Source organism: Lutjanus erythropterus, chromosome 24, assembly GCF_056507025.1.
Source record: "Lutjanus erythropterus isolate fLutEry1 chromosome 24, fLutEry1.hap2, whole genome shotgun sequence".
NCBI lineage: Eukaryota > Metazoa > Chordata > Actinopteri > Lutjaniformes > Lutjanidae > Lutjanus > Lutjanus erythropterus.
In genome coordinates this window covers 13,591,362-13,613,784 of record NC_139340.1, presented here as the reverse complement: position 1 = coordinate 13,613,784, position 22,423 = coordinate 13,591,362, and the positions used below count along the sequence as shown (strand labels likewise).

The window sequence follows — 22,423 nt, the reverse complement described above, 5'->3', positions numbered from 1 at the left end:
CATCGGTATGCCTATTATTTCGCATTAGTTTCATCCTTTCGGCTTGGTGCTGCAGCCAGGCTATTTAAAGCCCATCAATGCAAGTTTTTTTTTTTTTTTTTTTTCTTCCTTGGTATTGTAAGAACCTCCAAGAGGAGGAGCTCTGTGTAACTGCTACAGAGCTTTCCCAGCTGTATCAGAAATAACCACATATAGACAGGGAAATACGGGAAGTTGGGCGGTTTTCCCTTCTAAATAAAGGCAAGGAAACAGGGATGAAACTGTTATGGATGCTCAGATTTTTTAAACAGAATTGTTAAGTAAGGTTATTTTTATATGTAGGTGCCTTGATTCTGTAAAGTCTGCTTTTGAGGGGAAATGCGTAAAAGGGGTCACATGAATTAAAAGTGAGTTTGGGCGCTTTTATTCTGAAATGCATCACAGGAACTCGCGCTGTGCGTTGTGTGTGACTTGTCTCAGCCATCCTCCTCTGTAGTCCACCTCTACAGCATGCAAATTACGGAGCAACTCCAATATATCGCAGATTGGTTAACTACACAGAGCGCACGGCGCGGCGCCAGAGCTGGACGCGCTTTCATCTTTCTGAGTGGACTGTAGAAAGGTGACATATTTAATATTTTTAATCACTGTTCTGCTTTTCTTTTTTTTCTTTTTTTTAAAAATTTTGATCCCGTGGCTCGAACCTGCAACTTAATCATAATTAATTCTGTGGAGGCTGCCGTGGGAGGAGGGTTACACTCATCATCCCGGGACCGGAGTGACAACCTCACCGCGTAAAAAAAAAAGAGCTCATACGTGCGGCGGAATAATTAGTCACCGGTGTGAGACAGCTTTGTCACACTCAAGAGAGACTGTGCGAGGACCCGAGGAGGACGAGCGGGGACTGACTGACGGACCCCGTGAAGTTTGTGTCAGCCTGTTCTTCTTTTTTTTTTTTTTAAGGAGCGCGGTGAAGCGGGGAGAAAGTGTTGTGGAGGTTCAATGCGTCGGTTCGTCGTATCCACTGATGGACTGAGTACGGTGACATTTGGAGCAGCCTTGCGCTTTTTTCAGCAGTTTTAGCCGGTAAGACACGAAGCTGAGTCACTTGTCATATTTTTCCTGGATATATTTCTCTAAAAATATAGTGCTGCAGGGTGTGAAATTACTTTTTTTTTTATTTCTTGTTTTACAATTGGGCCAGGTGGGTTCATTTTGCTATAGGGGAGACTAGGGCTTCTTGTCACACTTTCTGCTTCTCCCTTCTCATCTCAGTACATGACTCATATTCCACATTGAATTAAATGATGAATTCCTGTGCACAAATGTATAATCTTTAGTTATAAATTAAGCACAGTGCATCTGTGAAAATTTGCCCCATCACTGGGTACGGTGTCACACGATGCAGGGTAAGTTGTCACGTTTATCAATGGATAGAGGTTCATTTTTGCACTTCTGCAGGGCTACAGCTGAGCAATGCATACTGGGGCAATTTTGTCACATGTGACAATTTGGGGCAAGTTGTGTCAGTGCGTTCGGGGCAGAGTGACATATGTGTGCTAGTGCTAGCTATAACACAAGCTAAGGTCAGTAGAGGACTTTTGTTTAGGTATCAAAAGTTTTATTACATACAGATTGCTCCGAAACTGTAGTTACACAGAATAAAAGCTAGAAAACTAGCAGAGTGTAAATATAAATGAAATGTAAAATATATGAGTAAATGAAAAACTGCCTATAGAATAACAATATAAGTAACAAAAGCCAAGTTAAAAAGTAAGTTATAATAAACTAAATGCAAAGGCACTGAAAGTAATAAATGGTTTATTTATTTATTTATTTATTTTTTATTTACTTTTATGGTTAAAAAATATGGAAATTGTTCTTATCTGAGAATACAGTGACATTGCGTTTCATAACAAAATGACTTCAAAGGTGTGTGTGTGTGTCTGTTTTTTTTTTTAAGATGATGCCCTCTGGTGTTGTCAGTGTAACAACTGTGACAAGATGCCCCCCTCCCCCCTATTTTGGAATTGCCTCAGTAGCTCTAGGAATCCATATGTCCATTAAGGGCAGGTTTCAGCTCGCAGAAGTATGCTGTAGAGCAGTTTCCACCACCCCTCCAGTTTTGACCTCCTACTGTAAAATTTACATTATGTGGACTGGACTTGTCGGCACAAAGCAAAGCTATTTGTCACTGGGATGATTTTACGAGTGAGCAAAAGTGCTGTTAAAAAAAAAGAAGTGCCTGGACTCGACAGGGAACTGACAGAGAGTGAGTTTTCCTGAGGGTCCTCCATTACCTCCTCTAGCACACCTGGCTGTTTGCCACACACAGTTACTGTATCCTACAGCACTGTGCTGTCTTACAGCACTCAAGACTGGTGCTTTGGCCTCTTATTACCCACCGAAAACCCTTCAAACTCAGCTCTATGTGGCTCTGTTTTAATTTAAAAACACTCGAAAACAGATTCAGACGCCAAATCCTTCATTATTCACCGGTTCCTCTTGTTTGGCATTCAGCCATCCAGCTAAATATAGTGGTGGCGTATGAATATTTATAATTACTGTTAGTGGTCGCAGGTGTGTGTAATGAGGACCGCATCACGACTTCTAACAGACCTCCAACCAATCAGAAAGCAGGGTATCCGCTCTCCTCGGAAGCACATTTTGTTTGTCATAGCTGAATCTCATTAAAATTCATCAGGCGTTGTTACAGTTGTTAACATTAAGCATTCATTTGTAGCCATACTGTAGATCACGACTGATTAAATTAGGCTTTAAATACAGTTTAGATTTATTTAATCAGTTTGCACTTTGTCCTGCTGGACTGCGAGGGTGGGGTCATACTGTTAGTCGTATTTTAAGTGTAAGTTAATGAAGGAAAGAAGTGTCTAATTAGCTCTAAGTTGTGAATTGCATAATTGAGTTTGCATCCTAATTTTTTGCTTGGATGAACTAATAGCTTAGTCATAAGTGCTCCATACCATGCATGTATAGACTCCTTAAGACTAATGTGTAGGAATAACTTGAGATTAACTGTTGATTGATGGTTGGTGGGCCGAAAATGTGCAAAATTAAGGATTCAGAAATTGAGTTTTGTGTCCTGCTTTGTCCATCCTCCTGTTTGGTCTGAATATAATCAGACATCCCCCTCTTTTCTCCAGCTTTAAAGGAGAAATCTGAAATATATTTACAGTTATTAATCATAAAATGATCATGATATGTCAACAGGGATTAAGGGAATATGCTAAATTTAAATGCTCGGCTCACAGAAATCAACGCTGCAGCTGTGGTGCCCTTTGAAATGTCTGCCTTTAACTTGTGTTCTTGTTTGCCCGTTTCACATTAATTAGAGATGTAATTAATGCCGAATGTTTGCCAAAACAGAAAGTGTCTGTTTGTGAGTCTTAAGGAATCATTAAAAATCTTTTCCAAGGAGTAGATGGTTTATTACGGTTAAATTGAGTAAAATGTTAATGGAGTCTGGCAGGGAGTCACTGAATACTATGTATTTTCAGAGCAGTGAGCTTTTGTTTTTGTGATAACAGGCTATAAACAGCTGATCAACTTACATTGTAGAATTCACTGTTGCTTGTTATCGTCAGAATACAATGTTGTGCTCGTCACACACTCCTGCACCATCTTTGCAGCCTGCCTGAGCTTCCTTGGGTCTTAGAAGGAGGGAGCGTGGGGAAGCATCATTGCTATACTGCACATAAGTTTTGAGTTTTGACCCTTCGAGGTTGCTGTCACTGGTCAGTGTGAAATGCTGAAGCCACAGTTAGCAACCTGAGGCTAACAGATATTAGTTTGTTTCCACAGATCAGAAGAAATACGTGTGCATGCATGTCGTTTTATGTTAAGCACATGAAGTAAATTGGATCCATTTAAGATAATGTTACTGCAATGCTAATTTTGGTTAGCACATCAATAGGAATTCCCCGTATGTGTAGCATCGAGCTAACAGGCTAAGCACAAGTAGATTATATAAAGAAAAAATGGACCCACTAATCCAAAAATCAATTTGAGGGACCATAAACTTACGATACTTAACCACCTCACATGCTATTTGGATTGCAGTACTAAATTTTGGACGTGCAAATGTTATATATTTCTCCTTAAAAGGACCAGTGGCTCAATACCAATAATCACACAACCACAGCATAATGTTGATCCCTATTGACCCCTATTGAACAACTGTCTTGCAGTGAGAGGAAACACAAATGTGTGTTTTGAATAGATGTTGTTGTGTTTTGTGAAACAGCCGATGGAAACTGGACTGACCAGTGCAAGTAATCTGTAGTTTTAAGAGTATCAGCTCAGGGGCAGAACAAGGTTGGAGGTATTGTGAAACTTTATTAAAGCACACTACTTTCAGACAGAGAAAGCCTGCAGATATATTGGAGAGCCTCTGCTTCTCTAAGACGCGGAGAGAGTAGGCAGCGCTAGCCCACAGAATATTGAATCAGTCAAAAAAAAAAAAAAAAAAAAAGGCCGGAACAAGGGGCAAGGGAGTTGAACTATCTCTTGCCTCTTGAGTGGGCGGATGTCATAATTATCATTTCTCCAGGATTGCGGTGGAGGGCCGCGGGCGCTGGCAGAATCTCTGCAGATATGTGGGTGTAGCGGTGGTGTCGACCCTGTAGGGCAAGCCACATCACTTCCAATACAGAGGGAAAAGGGACAAGTCCCACCGTAATTGGTGCCTGGGAACACTGCGGGGCCGCTCCGGGAAAAGTTGATAGACGGTCGGGGCGGTGTACGTGTACACAAACAAGGCCCGGGGACGCGAGCACGAGCGCGGGAACACACTGGCGCGCACGCACGCAGAGGCAATAGAGTGCAGGGGGCTCTAATCTGCTCTCCCATGTCAGGCTGAAATGAAACAACCCCTGGCTGGACGCAACAAGTCTCGCTATCTCGTATCCTCCGTCTTAGTCTGCCTCTCGTTCTCTGTTTCAGGCCCCGAGCAAAAGCAGTCTGACTTTGAGCATTAGTGGAAACACGCAACTGTTGGTTGGTGACCTCCAAGTGAATAAGGAGAAAAGAGTAGGGAGGATATATCAACATATCGATATCGTAATAAGAGACTGGATGATTTTATCATAGAGAGGAGTGAAAAAAAACAGCTAACTAATTGATTATTAATTGATTTATTAAATGAATCTCCAACTATTCTGACAATCAATCATTGCAGCTCTACAACAGTGCATCATATTCTATAAGATCATCATATGTTTGCACTATCTGACAATTTGCTGCATGTTATTTGAGAGAAAATGTGTATATTGTTTATCACAGAATAGCCTGAAAGTATTTATTATGGAAAAGCCTTAGCACCCAGCCTTATCAATGATATTTCATGCTTTGCATTGCATTAAGGGACAGCAAGAGCAAATTGGACTAAATTAGCAGGTATGACTCACATTGTGGAAAGCACTCCCTATAAAATGCTTTCTGTGTAATTGTCAGACAAGCTATTCTTTATTATTAAAACTAGCTCTCAGCCATTTGTGCTTAGTCACTCCTTGTTGTATTGCAGTTGTCCTGGAGAGTGTTATCTCTAACACCTGAAAGAAAATAACTCCTTTCACTAAAAACTCGTCTGGCTGTAAACCTCTCTGTCGAGAGATAGCCTGTAGAGCAGGTGGGGAGCTTCAGGCCAGTGGATCTCTTATTGCTGAGTCGATGCAGTCCTAGCAGGGGCTCCAGACCCGATGCTTGAACACCACTTAAAATCATTTTCGACGCGATTTCTTTTGAAAACTTGTGTTACTGATCAATGTTTTAAACTGACGCCTTACAGAAATAACAATGCACCGGTGCAGGGATGCTTTGTCTTCTCATTCAGACATTCATGACAGGTACTGAGTCTGTCTGTCTGTCTTGCTGAGTGGGTTATAAATGTTGGAAAGCCTGCTGTTTGGAAAGTGGTGCATGGTATATGAAGGCTTGTGGTTAGCATTCTGGTGAAATGCTCAGCGAGCAGATTATTTAGGACAATAAACAGCCACGCTGCCTTTGTTTGAAATGGAACACTCCCTTCTGTTGCATTAATGTCATGTGTCATATGCACACATTTCGTATTCCAGACGTGCGGTACGTGCTGTGTTGCCTGTAAATGCACTTAATCTCAAATTTCTGTTGACTGGAAGCATTTTAAAATGCTTGGCAGTAATCTGTCCCAAACATAAACAGGGAATTATGGTTGCTGAGGGTTTTTTTTTTTTTCATCTGACATCTGAAGCTTTTGTTCCTCCTGCAGGTCTTAACAAGAGCTTTTCGAATGCTGTCCGGCTTCCTTAATTGCCCGCTGTGGCATTCCTACTTAATTGGTCTTGAAAGGTCTTGTTCAGTAGGACGGTGCAGGTCAGCTCAAGTCTCTGTAGTTGTTAAGTCATCAGACACTCAATTAACTCAGTCACTCTACCTGATCTTAAAAAAGAAGAACTGGAGGGCCAGAAAAACAAGATACCTTGAACTAAGTCGGCATTAAAGTTCCTGCCTTAAGTGTACTTTAATAGACTTATTTAAAGCTCCTCTAAGCTTTTATGTAAAAATATACCCGTTTTATCCCAGACCGAAAGAATCAGCCCCCTCTGAGATTCCCAAGGTTTGTCCTGTCAAATCAAAACTTTGAAGCTTTGTAGTGCAGGTTTTGCTTTTTTAAAAGTCCCGTCTTTGAAGTTCATGATCATCAAGCAGGTCTACTCTCTGTGTTTAGGCAAAACACAAGCATTTAGGCTATTAAAAGTGTCTATACTTTTTCAATACCACATGATACAAATGATACAATACCAACATTCATTAGTATTGAAAGCTATAAAAAGACAAGATCTGAGTCCTCATTCAAAGACCTCAGTTCAGTCTTTATTGCCTTTTCTGAAATTTAGCTTGCAGCAAAACCAGCCAGTGTTCAGTGACTTTCTGAACCAGCACTTTGTGCAGGCTGGTAATTTTAAATAAAATGAAAGAAATTTATCCAATTTTCTGTGCCTAAGGCTTTTTTTTTCCCTTTTTCCTGTGATATCAAAAGAGATATTAAGTATATTTTTTTACACTAGTAATATAAGTTTTAAATTAGAGATGTACTGATCCACTTGTTTTCAGTTCTGATCCCAATCTGATGTCTGAATTTATACCCATAATGCACTGAGGCCAGCAGCTGAAACTGTGTCTGGAAAGTTTGTGCAGTTCGTGTAATGTAACTTGTGAAGTGGTGCCCTTCAACCATTGTGGGGCATTGCAGGATTCTGGTTTGTGACACTGACATGCTCAGCTGATATGCTGCGAGATAGCCCTTCATTGCATGATTTCCCATGATGCATTGCTGAGTTTTAAGTTGATAGTATTTCTGATTATGTTGTCATCCATTTGTAACACATTTGTTCAGAACATCATAGTTTATAGTGGTTTATGTTGGTAATTGTCATTTTTGTGTCACATTATAGGTATTGTGACAACCCTGGTTTGAATGCAGACTTGCACAGACTTGTCGTCTATCGATTTTTTTCAGTCTTCTAACCAGCTTGTCCTGTTGAGGAGCCGAGAGTGCACCTTTTTTTTCCCCTGTCCTCTGTGAAAAAATGTTTTGTACCCATCAACACTGAAGCTCTGTCTCTGTCTGTAGGCTGTTTGAGCCTGCTCTGTTTGATGCTGGCACTTCCAACGAGCCTTGTTATTTCCATTGGAGGTAGACTGGATTTCCTTCAGGCATTGCGTATCAGTCCACTCACAGTGTCAAATAGGTGCGGTTTTGTTCTACTGGCTCTGCATCGCAAAGCAACTAAAACTGCTCCCAGTCTGCCAGAGGAATGAATTATGGAAGTGTCCATTGAATAAATAGGGAGAGGGCTGAGCTCAAAGAGAATCTGAACAGGGGATATACATGATCCAGCCAGTGATTTTCTGTCAAACATAAAACTTGCCAGTGCACGTCTCCCAAACAGTAAAAAAGAGTCTGCTGCTAATCTTCTCTCCTGTTCTAACTTTTCCTTCGCCGCAAGAGCCGAGGGAACTTGGAACCTGGATATGTTTTTGCTAGGTTAGGCGAAAGCTAATCCGCAGGGCTTAAAGCTGGGCCACCATTGTTTTTTTAATTTATTTAGCCTAGATTTTTTTCATTCTGCTCATGGACATGCATGGGCTCAACAAAGTGTGCAGCCACTTTCCAGAATGTGCAGAATCACCTATGAATGACACTACAGCTATGAGTGAAATTTCACAAATATGCAGGTGTAGAGGTTAAAGACAGTTAAACCACATTCTGATTGAGTTTATTTGTCTGTGGCAAAATTCCCAGATCATAATGCCAAGGTTAGATTCTTCTGCAAGCGATGGAAGATAAAGCGCAGCACTGAATCAAGCACGCCATGTTCACAATTCGCCAACGTTTTGCAAAAGTCATAAGTCACCAGGCTTGTTTTTATGCAATGGATGCAGCTTATGAAGTTTATGAAGGTTTGATTAGTATCTCACACGCCTGGTTTTGTCCATAACAAAACACATATTCAGTTTATTGATGCAGAAGACTAAAGAAACCAGAAAATATTAACATTTGCACTTTTTTTTCTTAAAAAAAATGACTCAAACCAATTAACAAAACAGGTGGCGATTAATTTAATTGTTGCTATTACAAATTGTCAATAATGTATTTCTATAGTAGGCATCATTTAATGTCCCTTAATAACACTTAGAGTTCAGCCAGCTGTTACATACTGTATGTTGAACTTCAAACTAGTTACATACTGTATCTGCCATATCTCATAAAAAGGCATATAAGTGTCCATGTTATGTATTTTTAGTTGCATAAGAATCGGGCTGTTAAGTGTTAAGCTCATGATGATGTGACATTTGTTGGAGTCTGTACCAAACATCCAGAGAACAAGAATCACCAGGGCATCTCTGCAGCACCACGGTACTTCATTATAATGCTGCTTTGTAATTTTTTCTCTATCAAAATTTGCAGCATCTGTGTTTTGGATATTGCAGCTCGCCGTATTACGATTTTAATAATATTTCAATTAATTGTGCAACCGTACATAACGAGATTAAAATACTATATGCATTTAAACTTTCTTCAACCGTAGGTGGTAATTAATCCAAAAGAAAGTGCAGTACATGCATATTTTGTGGGCAACATAAAGCACGCTTTGATTAGCGTCACAAAAAATGTTCTAGGTGGTGCCCTTTATATTGTTTATCCTCAGTAAGCAGGTCTGTCTACCTGTACCGTGCAGCTCCTTTGAGACTGGCTTGTGTATCAGACTGCAGATCTCCACTTATTTATGGAGTGAATCATAAGACTGTCATTACTGATACCCTGTGGCCCTTTTACTGAAGGGTGGCTGCTCCTTTTAAATGGGCGAGTCAGCTGTGAACAGATAAAGACGCAGCCACTTAAGGCGGTATGTAGGACGTCTTAACAAAGTTTTTCTTGTCAAATGTTATTTATGCTTTTCTTTTGATGTGGTTGATTTTCCAGCCTCTGGAATGAGAATTCGGAAATGAATTTATCTACAATTTACCAGTCTTGCTGGGCCCTAGTTTGTCACTCCTGAATTAAATGTGTCCTTTTTTAAAAAAAGGGACAATAATTTACACAGAAAACGTACATCTGCTTGGTGCAGATGTCTTTTCTTACAAAATGTACCTTGATGCCACAATACACTGGTGTAATCTGCCTGCTCATTTCTGGAGAACTAATTACTGCGCATTAGTTAAACAGACCATTTGAAATGCAAGCCTTCTAAATCGCGCTTGCCAGGGGAGCCGAGCCGCCCCCCTCCCCTCCCCATGCAGTCTTTGTGCTGCTATTATTAGTTCTATCATGCATATGTTTGCTATCAGTAATTAAGGCCCACCAGCTGAGAACAGTATGAGAGGAGGGACTGCAGTACACAAGGTAGAGAATTAGTGAAGATCTTGTATCAGTTTATGTTCAACATATATATATGAGGTTGCTATGTGTACAGCAGTTTCAGTATATCAGCCCACGCTGCTCACATCTCACCATATGATCATCTGCCAGCTGTTCAAGCCACTGCATGACGCGAGGAAGCTCACAGCTGATCTAGCTTTTTAACAGGCCACTGATGATGTTTTAAAGATGCGAGCCTTGTAGCAGCCAGCAGAGCATGGGCCACGATCCTCGGCTCCCTGGTCACCCAAGGCTGTGTGCCTCCGACGCTGCCAAAAGGATCTTTGTCTCTGCACGGCAGTTGGTAGAGGAATTATGGGGTCGCTACAGCCCAGCTCCCTTTCCAGGTGGAGGATGTGGGGTTGATTTAATAGGTTGAAGTTTGGTCAAGTTGGTGTTTTACGGAGTTTCCTTTAGCTGCAAACGCAGCTCAATATCTATTGACTTTGTGGATATCTCAAAGGAGAGCAGATACATAGGCCTCTTCAGGAACTAAGAAAAGTATGACGTCAAAGGAAATGTGCAGAGAATGATGCAAAGATGTATATCATCAACCAGAATCCTGCCTCTGTAGTAAGAGCATCTATTCTTGGCACGTACTTGATACATTAGTTGCCATAAACTGAGATTGTTTCCACTAGTGAGATAAGAAAAATATCCAGTCTACACTCTTAGAAAAAAGGGTTCCAAAAAGGTTCCTCTTACAAAAACTGAGATTCTACCCAGATCCCTTTGCTTCTAAAGAACCCGTTTTTTAACAAAGGGGGTGTCAAGTTCTTTTTGAGACTAAAGCTTCCACTAAGCACCCTGTTCATAGAAATTTGCAGCCATAATTTAATTTCAGACATGTTCTCAGTAGATCTCCTTGGTTGGGTTCTATGTAAAACCTTTATCCTATAAAAAGTTTCTCAGGAGAACCCCATGTCAGTTCTTGTTAGCATCTGTAGAAAGTGTAAAGCCTCTTGCTCTTTTACACCACATTAGCACGAGTTCTTGTACCAGTTCCATTTCAACAGGGGGCTTGCACCATGCAGTCTGCAGAAAAACCACCTGCCAGTTTTTGGTTCATCTGGGAACCAACTTTTCAGGTTCCATTTTTTTTCCAGCTTCTTGGAACCTTGGTATTGTCTGGTGAACCAGCCCACAAAGGGCGCTGCACAATTGACAATGTCCTGTAGCATATGACACGCCCACTTGGTGCTTGAACTGGAATAGGTTCCACGTTGGTGGAAAAGAAATAGAAGGGTTTTATGTAAAACCTTTCACAGATGGTTCTAGGTATAAGGATTTATGTTGAGTGCTTGGCAGAACTCTCTGAGAGGGTTCAAAGTGCAGCATTTATAAAAGGAACCAAAAAGGGTTCTGCTCTGGGGACAAGATGAAGAACACTTTATGGTTTTAGCTTGCACCTTTATTTCTAAGAGTGTAAGAGCAATTCATACCTGCTTTGAATTCTCAATCATAGTGTTTGCTCCTTGTTATTGGAGTGCAGATTACATTTACATTTTAGCTTTTAGAAACGTAGACGATACACCAGTATATTAAACACTATTTATGATTCTGACAGGGAACCTCAGACTTCAGTGAATTAAAATGTACTCCCTCAACCTCCATGTTGTCAAGATCCATAAATCAGTATGACTGCAGGTAGCCTAGCAAAGAAGAGCACTGAGGTCATAAAATGCTAAGAAGTGAGGTGACTGTGGAGCCTTTAAAGACAAGTAGAAAACCAAGGAAAAAAAGTCTATCCACTAGATATCCTCTCGATATGTTCTAAAAGAAAATATGGAGTGACTTTTATCAGTCTTGACGGAGTTGGGAGAATGGCTCTATCTGTCGGGTGCCACTAGGGATAACAAGCCTTTCATACTCGTACATCAAGTTGCCTCACGCTACAGAAAAAGGAATTAGGCTTCTGCCTTATAGGCTATTTGTGGCTCCAGCATGCTTTACTTACTCTGACAGTGACGAGGACAGAACATGACTACAGCTGTGTTCATATTATCTAAAAATAATGCCCTAAACTGTCAACTGGATAATGTGCACGCCACTCGGTGCAGTACATATCCAGGTTCACGTTGTGTTGTCACATACGGGATCTGCATTGTGTGCGTCAGTTCTCTGCAAACTATGATAAATGCAAGGAAAATGAGTGGTACTGCAGCAGTCTGACCGTTTGAGTCATGAAGTGTGCAAAATCAATGGGAAGCAAGGGCACGTGTGCTTCGTGCCCTTCAGTCAGTATTACATACACAGCTGTGTAGCAAACACCATTGTCTTTCACAAGTTTTGTCAAAGTCAAACTGTGTCTGACCATTCAAAACAGAAAAAGTTGCAAGAAGCAACTGTCAATTTTAACATAATTAAGATTTTTAAGAGATGTTTCGATATCAATGCAAGGATCAAAAAATGCCTCCATCACTGCTTAAAATGCATCATTGGGCATCAGTGAGTGTGAGTAAGTCTATGATCCATGATCCAGTGTCCTTCATCTATTAGACCCAAAACGGGACCCTGATTCTTCAAATGTACATTGGACTGAAATGTTTTTGCAGCCTGCTATCGCACTGGTGCTCGTATCGGCCTACACGCAAAGTTCAGGAAGTGAAATTCTACTACTCTTCATCCAACAGATTGGGTGATAGAAGCACCATTAGCTGGTGGCCTAAATGGTGCCAAGCAAAGTTACACAGCCTTGCCAATTAAATGAATTCCTGCAGTTTCCCAAGTAAATTCATTTAGTTATCTAATTGGCCTCCAGTGAAGCGGTTTCTCTTAACTGTCCGTCAATATTACAATATCAGTCCAACATCGACCTGGCCTGTGGGAGGATAACTTACAAAATAAACACTCAGACAACTTAAAAGTCCAACATCTGTCAATCCATCATTGAGTTTGAACCTTTACCAGCCAGCCCTCATTGAGAAAGCGGTCCAGCAGCGTAAAAAGAAGATGCACACGTTGCCATCAAACATTAATTTTTAATCCACTCATCTTTGTCCTGAGGCTGGGGGCAGATGTAGCAATCTGTCGTGGTATTTTGACAGGGTGTCAATTAGCAACCGTTCACTAAATAGCCTGTCACTCAAAACGAGAATACATCAGTTCTGCATCTGTCTGCCTGTCCCTGAATGAAAACAGTGGAGTTAAGAAGCACTGTTTTCCTCATGAAAGTAGCACCAGTAACCAGCATCAGTGAAGGGAAGGGTTGGAATGACAGTTGGTAGTACTCTGGTACACCGCTAAGGAGGAAAATAAAGTAGAAAAGAATATTTGACTAAGGTGAGGTTAGTCGTGTAGTTTGGTGCAGCTACAGCAAAGTGGTAAATCCACTTTCTTGCCCTACTGAAATGTCCACGAGCACGACAATGAATCTTCGCTCGCTGCAGGACTCTATTTGCCTTGTAGGCGAACCTGCCCTCTGACCTTCCTTTGAAGGATGCAAAAGACAAAAAAGAACTTCCTTTAGGGAGCAATAAAGTATAAAAGTTGAACTTGCCTTGACCACATCATTGTGAGTGATGTGCACGCCCGTTTAGTGTTTAGCCATTGCATCTACTGTTCTGCAACTGCTCACATCCGCAGTCTTTGTGGAACTGTAACATTGCATTGGGGAAGGCTTGTAGGGGATCACCTTTACGGAGTATTTGCTGGCCACAGAGTCACTTTTAGTGGCCATGGGGCTACAATTAACATCAAACCCTGTTCTCAGTGAATGGAAGTGAATGTGATGGACATGAGAAGACAGCAGTTTCTGCACTGTTGAAGAAGTATCTGGGTGCCATATGAACATGTGTATTCATGACTAATCTGTGCGAGTGTCACTAGAAACGCACAGAGGAAGCCTCGTCTCTGTGACATGATATTATACTCAAGAGGGCGCGTTGTACTTCCATGATATTATGGAACACTTCACTGCACTGGAACAATATAATTTATAGCTGGCCCAAATAAAGTGTGAACATGCTATTTATGGGTGTGTAAGTGGCAAAACCTATTGTGTATGTTACAGTGCCTGTAGAAGGGCTCAATGCGTGATAAATATTCTATCAACAGATTTTTCGTCTCCACTTTCCCCGCCGTCTTTCCTTCCTCAGCTCTGTGCTCGTCTTTCTTTTTTTTTTTTTTTCTAACTCGTCTCATTTGATGTTGGACGATGAGTTGGCTTCACACACATGCATGAGGGGAGATCTCACAGGGCTTCAGTAGATCTCTAATTGAATTGTCTGAACAGCAAGGGATGCGCATTTGAATTCGGAAAAGAGAGCGCGGCGGCGGACTGGCACCGGAAGAGCGTTTCATCTCTCGTGCCCGTCACGCTGAGTCCCATGCAACATTGATTACCTGAAAAATGGATCAGTTAGAGTAGTCTGTTTGAAATACAGAAGAAAGTGCGCACGAGGCTAATGCCTTTTCCATATCTGCCCTCTGCAGTGTTATCATGCAGCACGCGATAACATCTGTCAATAGTCTGTTTCATTTCACATTGTCCTGCGAGCCATCAGGGTCACAGAGGTGAATGCCTCGGGTGCTATGACCACCACCAGACTTCTGAACAAGCAAGTAATGAAAAGGAAATGGCCAGAGATATTTTCGGGCACCGGGTTTCGGAGCCATTTTCTGAATGTTATTACTGTCCAAACAATACATATTTAATAGGTTTGACAAATTAGATTTTGGTGTTTCATTATATTTCACCATATTATCTTTGAATGATAAACATGGGTAATTGGAGCTCATAGACAATCGTATCTCCTCATTTTCCGTCTATTATTGATGCAGTCATTTCTCAGCTTGCTGTCATGTTCAAGAGACTTCACAAGATTTAAAAGCTTGTAAGTTCTGGACACTTTCATCATCTTTCCTGCATTTTAAATCATGTTCAGCTGTCCACATGTTTCTCCAAACAATGTTAAAGCAAGTCAGATTTCCCTAAGAGTGGCTTGCATGAACTGTCTTTACTAAATCTGGTCCTAGCTGCTGAGTCGGCCTCTGTTAAGACCAGTCTTTAGAATGGACTTTGGTTTGGTTGCACAGACCAAACTTAAACCTAGCCTTAACCACGCCTGTAGCAGCCAGCATGAATTGCAAGAATACATTAACAATCTCCCGCTGTCTCGCCGATTTGTAGCTAATCATTTCTAATTTGCTGCAATTTTATGGAGGATCAAAGATATAAAGTAGGAAAGTCAATTTTGTCTCACATTTAGGTAAGAAAATTACTTGAGCTGTACATCCAGGACAAGAAAATGCTGACTGCCAAGCAGTCAAATGTAATAACGAATAAGATACAGTCGACTCGGAGAGAAATAACGGAGGCCACGAACGCTTGATCAGATGAAATAGATCTGGTTTAACAGATTCATAATATCCCCAGACTCCCTTTAAAAGATGTGCAATTTTGAGAGCTGTTGAGTCAGGAGAAGCGTAATAAACTTGTGAACGCTGTCTACTACAATACTTTATTATTTGGGCCTCCTCGTAAATTCGGCAAATGTTAGATATTAGTAAGTTGTTTAATTCTTTGTGTGTGTGTTTGTCCCAGAGTGTTAGCTACTCTGTACCGGTATTGTAACCTGTAATGCTTTAAGTTTCCACACAGTTCTGTTGAAAGTACTTGTGATTAAAGGCTGTATATATCTGTATGAATAAGCCTAGATTTAAACTTAAGCGAGAAGAAGGCTTAAGCCTCGATGGCGCAGCTGGTGTGACTGTTAGGTTGGACTTAGAATGCCAAGTTATCACCAACTTAGCTTAAGACCAGGTGCAAGTCCTGTCGGTGCAACCTGCCCCTACATCTTTGTGCAATCCTGTGCATGTAAATCACCTCAAAGGCTTTTTACACTGATATTGTAGCAATCCAACAGTTTCAGCTCTGTGAGATGATGTGAAAGGTTTCCTCTGAAAATGCAAAATAGTTGCAGAATACTTGCCTGAAAATCACTGCTTATCATTTAAGAAATACCTTTTACACTACAATTTTATGTGCACAGTCACTGGTTTTTACTTGTCATATTGAAAGGTTTTTCAATAGCAGGTCTCCCCATTGTTATGGAGCTGCTGTGCAGGCTGACTCAGAGCACTGGATGTCTCTGGAGGCGAGAACATGCAACTAATTATTCTGGTGTATTCTGTCTGATGTTGTGGTGATTCCCTGCAGAAATTAGCAAGAGGCATTATTAATGCATTTAGTTTGTGAACTTTTATTTCAGTCTGTTGGCAGATTGTTAGTGATGTATGGTACAGAGAGATTTTTTTATTATTTTCGTTTAGGAAGAGGAGTTTTTTTTTTTTTTTTTAATCTGTCTTGGTTCACATGGTGATGAGCGCTTTTAATATTCTCTACTATTCTCTTCAATATTTCAGTGTTTCCGGAGTCCGTGGAGCGAGGAGTACAAGTCTAGATCTATAGTAGCTGAAAAGTTTAGAGTGACCTTGAGGTATAGGGCTTAATACATCAAAGATATTGGACATGGTGTTGAGTTGGTTTTCATCAATAATTTTGACTTCACCCCCTGCACAAAAACTGTTTTTAGACACAAATAGACCAAAAGGTGAAAGCGAGAGAGTCAAGTTACGATTTAAGAGACTCCTTCAAGTTCAGCTTTTGTCTCCAGAGCTTCGAGCTCTGTTGCTGGGTTTGTGCGGAGTTCGCTGGACCTTCATATATCTTTTAAAGTTAGGCTTCTCCTATTAGTACTCAGTAAGGATGAGTCGATGGATTCTGCAGGACCAATACATTGATTCTAACAAACTGCTCATTTGGTATTGATTCCCTTAAAAAAAACTATTGATAGCCTTATATAAATACAAAATGTGGGTTTCTGCATCACTTCCAAAGGTTTTCAGTACTTTTTAATAATGTTTGTGCCAATAAACAGCCCTGACGTTTTGATTTCGCTGGCCCATGTCACAGGACTGGGGAAGCCTCTGGGATGTGAGAACAATCACACGCTTATGCATCAAACCTGTAAAGTTTAATACATTCATGGTGAGTGGCAGAAAGGAAGTGTAACGTAGTGTGGTGTGCAACATTTCTGCTGTAGGTTCAGTAAAAATACAGCAAGATGCAGTGTTTGTGACAGTGTCACACAGCAGCAACTTCTTCAGACATTTAAAATTACACTGAAAGTTATAAGGAGGTTGAACAAAAACAAGTTTTTTCTTTTTATCATTTTTGTTTAATTGTACACATCATTTATTATTTAAGTAAGGACACTATTTCAAGTTATCATTTTTATTTTAATGTAGCGAGATAAATATTTTTTTGTGGTGTTATCATTCCTTGAGGTTTTACTGTATCCCTCATTAGGGATGGATGTAAATTCTTATGCGTGTAGTCAGATAATCCACATTCTAAACTGCATGTTATGCCACACTACTTGCTTTAGGGCACAGGCAGTTCCAAACACCCCCTGAAAATGTGCCCCATGTCTCATTAAGTTTGAATGGGGAGGAAGTATTTTCTGGTCAGAGGAGGGTCGAGCACCATTTATAGATGGATCATGACTCAGAGGTTTCACCCTCTGACAAACAATGTTCTCCACAAGCTGTATCGGCTGAACTTGCCCAGTCTTGTTAGGATGAAGCTCTCCAGATGCTAATCGGATTCGTTAACAGGAACAGCTGTGCCGTCCTGCCAGCTTTCCATGCCTTATCTCTTGAAGGATTCTGTTAGTTAACAGTGGATATCTAGTTATCCTTGATAAGGGGAAGATGTCTTTATTCGTCTACCAGTCCCCCTGAGAGTGCTCTCGCCTCTGATCCGTTGTGATTTCAGTCAAATTAATGTAGCCTAATGGATTGAGATGTGGTGCTGAGGCGCTCTCATCATTAAAATCACATTTCGGCCTTTCTCTTGTCATTCAACATAAATCCTGCCGGCAGTGATGTTTGAATTCTTTTCTTAAGAGCCTAGTTGAACTTGTTTTCAGTGGACGGAGCTGTCTGTGTGCTGCTCTTGAAGTTTTTGTTCACAGTGGAGATCTACCAGTCTACTTTTTTAAGTTCAGATCTGGTTCTGATCTGTGAATATCTTGACAATACAAATACCAGCACTCTTTTTTCTTGATATTTGGGATTTTTATTGTTATTATTAGTTGTGTCATAGTTGAGGTAGTATATTACATAAGACTGAAACTGGACTTCAGTCTGAGACAGATAGGCTGAGACATGGCCCTCATATGCATCAATTCCCATGATGCATTGTGATCTTTAGTTCACAGTATGGATAACAGTTTCAGATGAACAGTATAAGAAATCAGATTGATAAATATAGGTCTCACTTATGATTAGTTCACTTTCAGTCCAGCCAAGTGAGACGTAATTTGTTGGACCATCAAGATGCGACCATTAATCTTCAGTTCTTTGTTTAGGATGCCTGTTATGAATGTTACTTTGACATGGACCGAAATAACTTCTGCATTTGTATGACTCACACTGAGTCTTTGTTCAGATGAGTCTGCAAAGAAAGGGGCAGAAAAAATCAGTCAAATGAGAAAGTCATTTCTTTAAATGTACCATTATCCCTCTGTGAGTCATCGAAAAGAGATGCTGTCTTACTGTCATTGCTCACCCCGTGAAATGCATTTAGTCATCGGTAAAATGCACTGTCCTGTTAGACGCTGTGGACTCTGATGACAGTTTTATGTGGATTATTAGGATTCCCATTAGACGCTACACTTGGTTTAACTCCTATTCCTCAAGTTCAGCCAGGATACAACAGTGCTAACTAGAATACAGGCCACATAAGGATAAAACATTCAGAAAGAAAAGAACATGATGACAATGATAACTTTATGAAGCTACATTTAAAACTGTGTATTAAATAATTGTAGAATAATGAACATGTAAACACTGTTTGCCTCTTCCTGTCATGTATTTTTCATCATTTTTACTATATAAAGACAATTCAACACTACACAAACCCTTTCATCCTCAGTGTGTGACTTCCCCTCATGCATATAATGCAACCATAAATGTAATTTTACGCTATTACCCTTTCATACATACAACAACCAAAGTTCATGTATTGTAACACATTAAACTTGTATGACATTTGAATCCCTGGGATTGAATAGCGTTTAACAAACTCAGACGTAAAAAAAAAAAAGATTTTAGAACATGACTTTAAATTTATATCAAACTTATACTTAATGTTCTTTTTTTTTCCCCTCCCCACCCCTTCTGCCCATGTTTCTATGCTTTCTTCACAGATATCTCAGAGCGAAATGCTGCCCCGTATCATTTTCATCGCCTTGTTTCTCACCGCTGCCCAATCCCAAGACATACATCCCTCACAGGCATCATCCTCTATTAGCGAGTCTTGTGACTCCTTGTGCTCATGCGAGGGAAAAGACGGCATCCTTCATCTCAACTGCGAGCAGAGAAACATCAGCAAAATCTCCCAAATCAAAGTCCCGGCAGGTGTGCCCTTCCACCTGAACCTTTACAAAAATGACTTGGTTGAGCTCCGCGCCGAGGAAATGGAAGGGCTTAAGAATGCCCTTTCGCTGCACATCGGGGGTAATAGCATACAGGAGCTGGAACCAGGGGTCTTTAGCACTCTTGGTTCTCTGAAAAAACTCCATATAAATAGCAATTTCCTCGTCACCCTGAAAGAGGACACTTTCCAAGGCCTGGTGAATTTGGAGTTCCTCCAAGCTGACACAAATTTCATTCGGGTCATCGAGCCGGGGGCCTTCAACAAGCTGATCCGCCTCAAGGTCCTTATCCTCAATGATAATTCCATCGAGTTTTTACCCAGCAACATTTTCCGGTTCGTGCCCCTCACCCACCTGGACTTACGTGGCAACAAGCTCCAGACACTGCCTTATGTCGGATTTCTGGAGCACATCGGACGGATTATGGAACTTCTCCTTGAGGACAACGACTGGGTCTGTGACTGTGATATTTTACACTTAAAAATCTGGATGGAGAACATGAGGGCACAGTCAGCGATCGGGGACGTGGTCTGCAGCACGCCACATCACCTCAAGGGAACTATTCTTGCTAAGGTCAAGCGGGACGTCTTGTGCCCGTCCCACGCAGATATCAACCTGGAGGAGCCGTCAAAGTCACTGGATATGGTCGTGACTCCCTCGTCCAAAGTGTCTCAGATTCCCAAGCTGATCAACGCCAAAGATGACGCAAAGGTACCGACGCCATCTCACATTCCTGGCAGTCCTTGTGTGGAGCACTGTTCCTGTCACAATCACCCTGTGGCTGGGTTTTTGATGCACTGTCAGGACAGAGGGATTCAAAAGGTGTCAGATATCGGAATACTCCAGCAGAGCCCCACTAAACTGGTCATGACAGGAAATATGATTCAGAAACTCCTCAAGTATGATTTTGTCACATATGATAGTTTAGAATTGCTCAATCTGGCAAACAACAGAATAGATTACATTGATAATGAAACTTTCCTCAGCTTGAGCAGTTTGAAAAAACTCTACTTGAATGGCAACAGGATTGAAAAACTGTTCTCCACAATGTTTGTTGGGCTGCACAACCTTGAATACCTGTATCTGGAATATAACCTTATCAAAGAGATTGCTCCAGGCACATTTAATCCCCTGCCAAACCTGAAGCTGTTGTCATTAAATAACAATCTGCTCAGCTCCCTTCCAGCGCAGATATTCCGCAACGTGCCCCTCACCAAATTAAACCTGAGGAAAAATCTACTTATGCACCTGCCAGTGAGCAACGTGCTTGATCAACTTGACTCGCTGGAGCAGATTTATTTAGAGGACAACCCCTGGGACTGCAGCTGTGACTTGCTCAGCCTCAAACAATGGGTGGAGAAACTCAGAAAGGACACAGTGGTGGGCTCCATTTTGTGTCACACCCCAAAGAAAGTGATGCAGGCTGAGCTAAGAAGCCTTCGTCATGAGGTCCTATGTCCCGGTTTAGGGACCTACTACCCTATGTCCCCAGATGGGGAGGAGAGCGTGACGGCTACGCTGGGGCCTGACAAAACTGGGAAGGGTTTGTTCAGCACACTCACAGACACTGTCCCGCTGTCTGTGCTCATTCTGAGCCTTCTTATGTTCGTGCTGATGATTATATTCTGCTCTGCCGGATTGGTGGTGTTTGTGGTGCACCGGCGGCGGCGAAGGGCAAAGAAAAAAGCAGCAGAGGAGCAGCCCCGAGAAAACACCAGCAGCAGCCCCATCCACTTACATTACAGCATGTACGGGCAGAAAACAACACACCACACTCTGACGCAAAGAACGGGGTCCGCCACACTCTACGAGGAGCGATCGCACAGTCCCATCGTGCAGATCTGCCGCAACCCCACCTACTGCTCCCAGCACAAGGAGCACGACGCCGAATTGGATTACAGCCTCGACGAGCCCGGCGCCAAGCACCACATGTGCCGGAGCATCATGGAGAAGGAGAACACGTCCCCGCTCACGGGGAACCCCAGCGCAAAGTTCCGACCCATGACCGGAGAGTGCCCGGCGGAGTTCGTCACGCTCGGGAATCCCAACTCCCTGTACAGGAACATTCTGGAGCGGGAGAAGGAGCTGCAGCAGCTTGGAATAACAGAGTACCTAAGGAAAAACATGCCCCAGCTCCAGCCTGCTGTAGACATGCAGGTCCCGGGGCACCAGGAGGAGTTAAAGCTAATGGAGACAATTATGTACTCACGGCCACGCAAGGTCATGCTTGAGCAAACTAAGAATGAGTACTTTGAACTTAAGGCTAACTTGCATACTGAGCCAGACTACTTAGAGGTTCTGGAGCATCAAACTGCATTTAACTGAGCTTAAGCAGACAAAAACAACTATATATATTATATTCTGAACCAAGTGCCTTGTCCTGTTGGCCCTCTTGTACTTTCCACAGTGTGAAATATATATCATGGGCACATCACTTTAAGTTTAATTGTAGCACAGAATGTAACTGGTTTATTTTTTATTACCTTTTATCTGTTGACAGCCATGTTATGTAGCTGGGGAAAGGTGTAGAATATTTGGCCAAATGTAATTTAAAGAAGCTGTCAGAGTCTGTGGAGCAGGCCTGGGTAGAACCTGTCTTTGAGAGCCACTCAATCAGCTTTTTTTACACTCTTAGAAATAAGGGTTCCAAAAGGGTTCTTCTTGAAGAGCTGGGGTTCTACACAGAACCATTTGCTTCTGAAGAGCCTTTTTTGGATTGTCAAAGGTTTTCTTTTCTAAGACTAAAGGTCCATTAAGAACCAATTTTTTGAAAAAAAAAAAAGTTATTAAAAAGTTGTCCTTGTTTCAAATGGTTCTACTCAGAACCATTTGCCTCTGAAGAACCCTTGTTAAAGAAAGGATTCATCAATGATTCTTTCTAAGACTAAGGTTTCCAAGAGGAATCCTTGTCATCCAAAGAACCCTTTTTGGAAGAGGAACTCTTTCGTCAAGGGTTTTTTGTAGCGTAATATAAAAAGTCTTCTTAGTAGAAACCCCTAGATGGGTTCTGTAGGGAAAGGTTCTGGGCAGAACCGTGTGGTTGAGTTTTTATTAGAACCCTCAGAGGGTGCAAATGTTCTGG

The 22,423-nt window shown here is 41.5% G+C and overlaps 1 protein-coding gene across 1 annotated transcript; it reads left to right on the top strand.

Moving 5' to 3' along the window:
• The first annotated feature begins 528 nt into the window (after nt 1-528).
• slitrk6 (SLIT and NTRK-like family, member 6) lies at nt 529-22,112 on the top strand. Its single transcript, XM_084713966.1, has 2 exons — nt 529-1,065; nt 19,114-22,112. The coding sequence occupies exon 2, from the start codon at nt 19,129-19,131 to the stop codon at nt 21,664-21,666; it is 2,538 nt and encodes an 845-aa protein (XP_084570092.1). The 5' UTR covers nt 529-1,065; nt 19,114-19,128; the 3' UTR covers nt 21,667-22,112.
• The last annotated feature ends 311 nt before the right edge of the window (nt 22,113-22,423 follow it).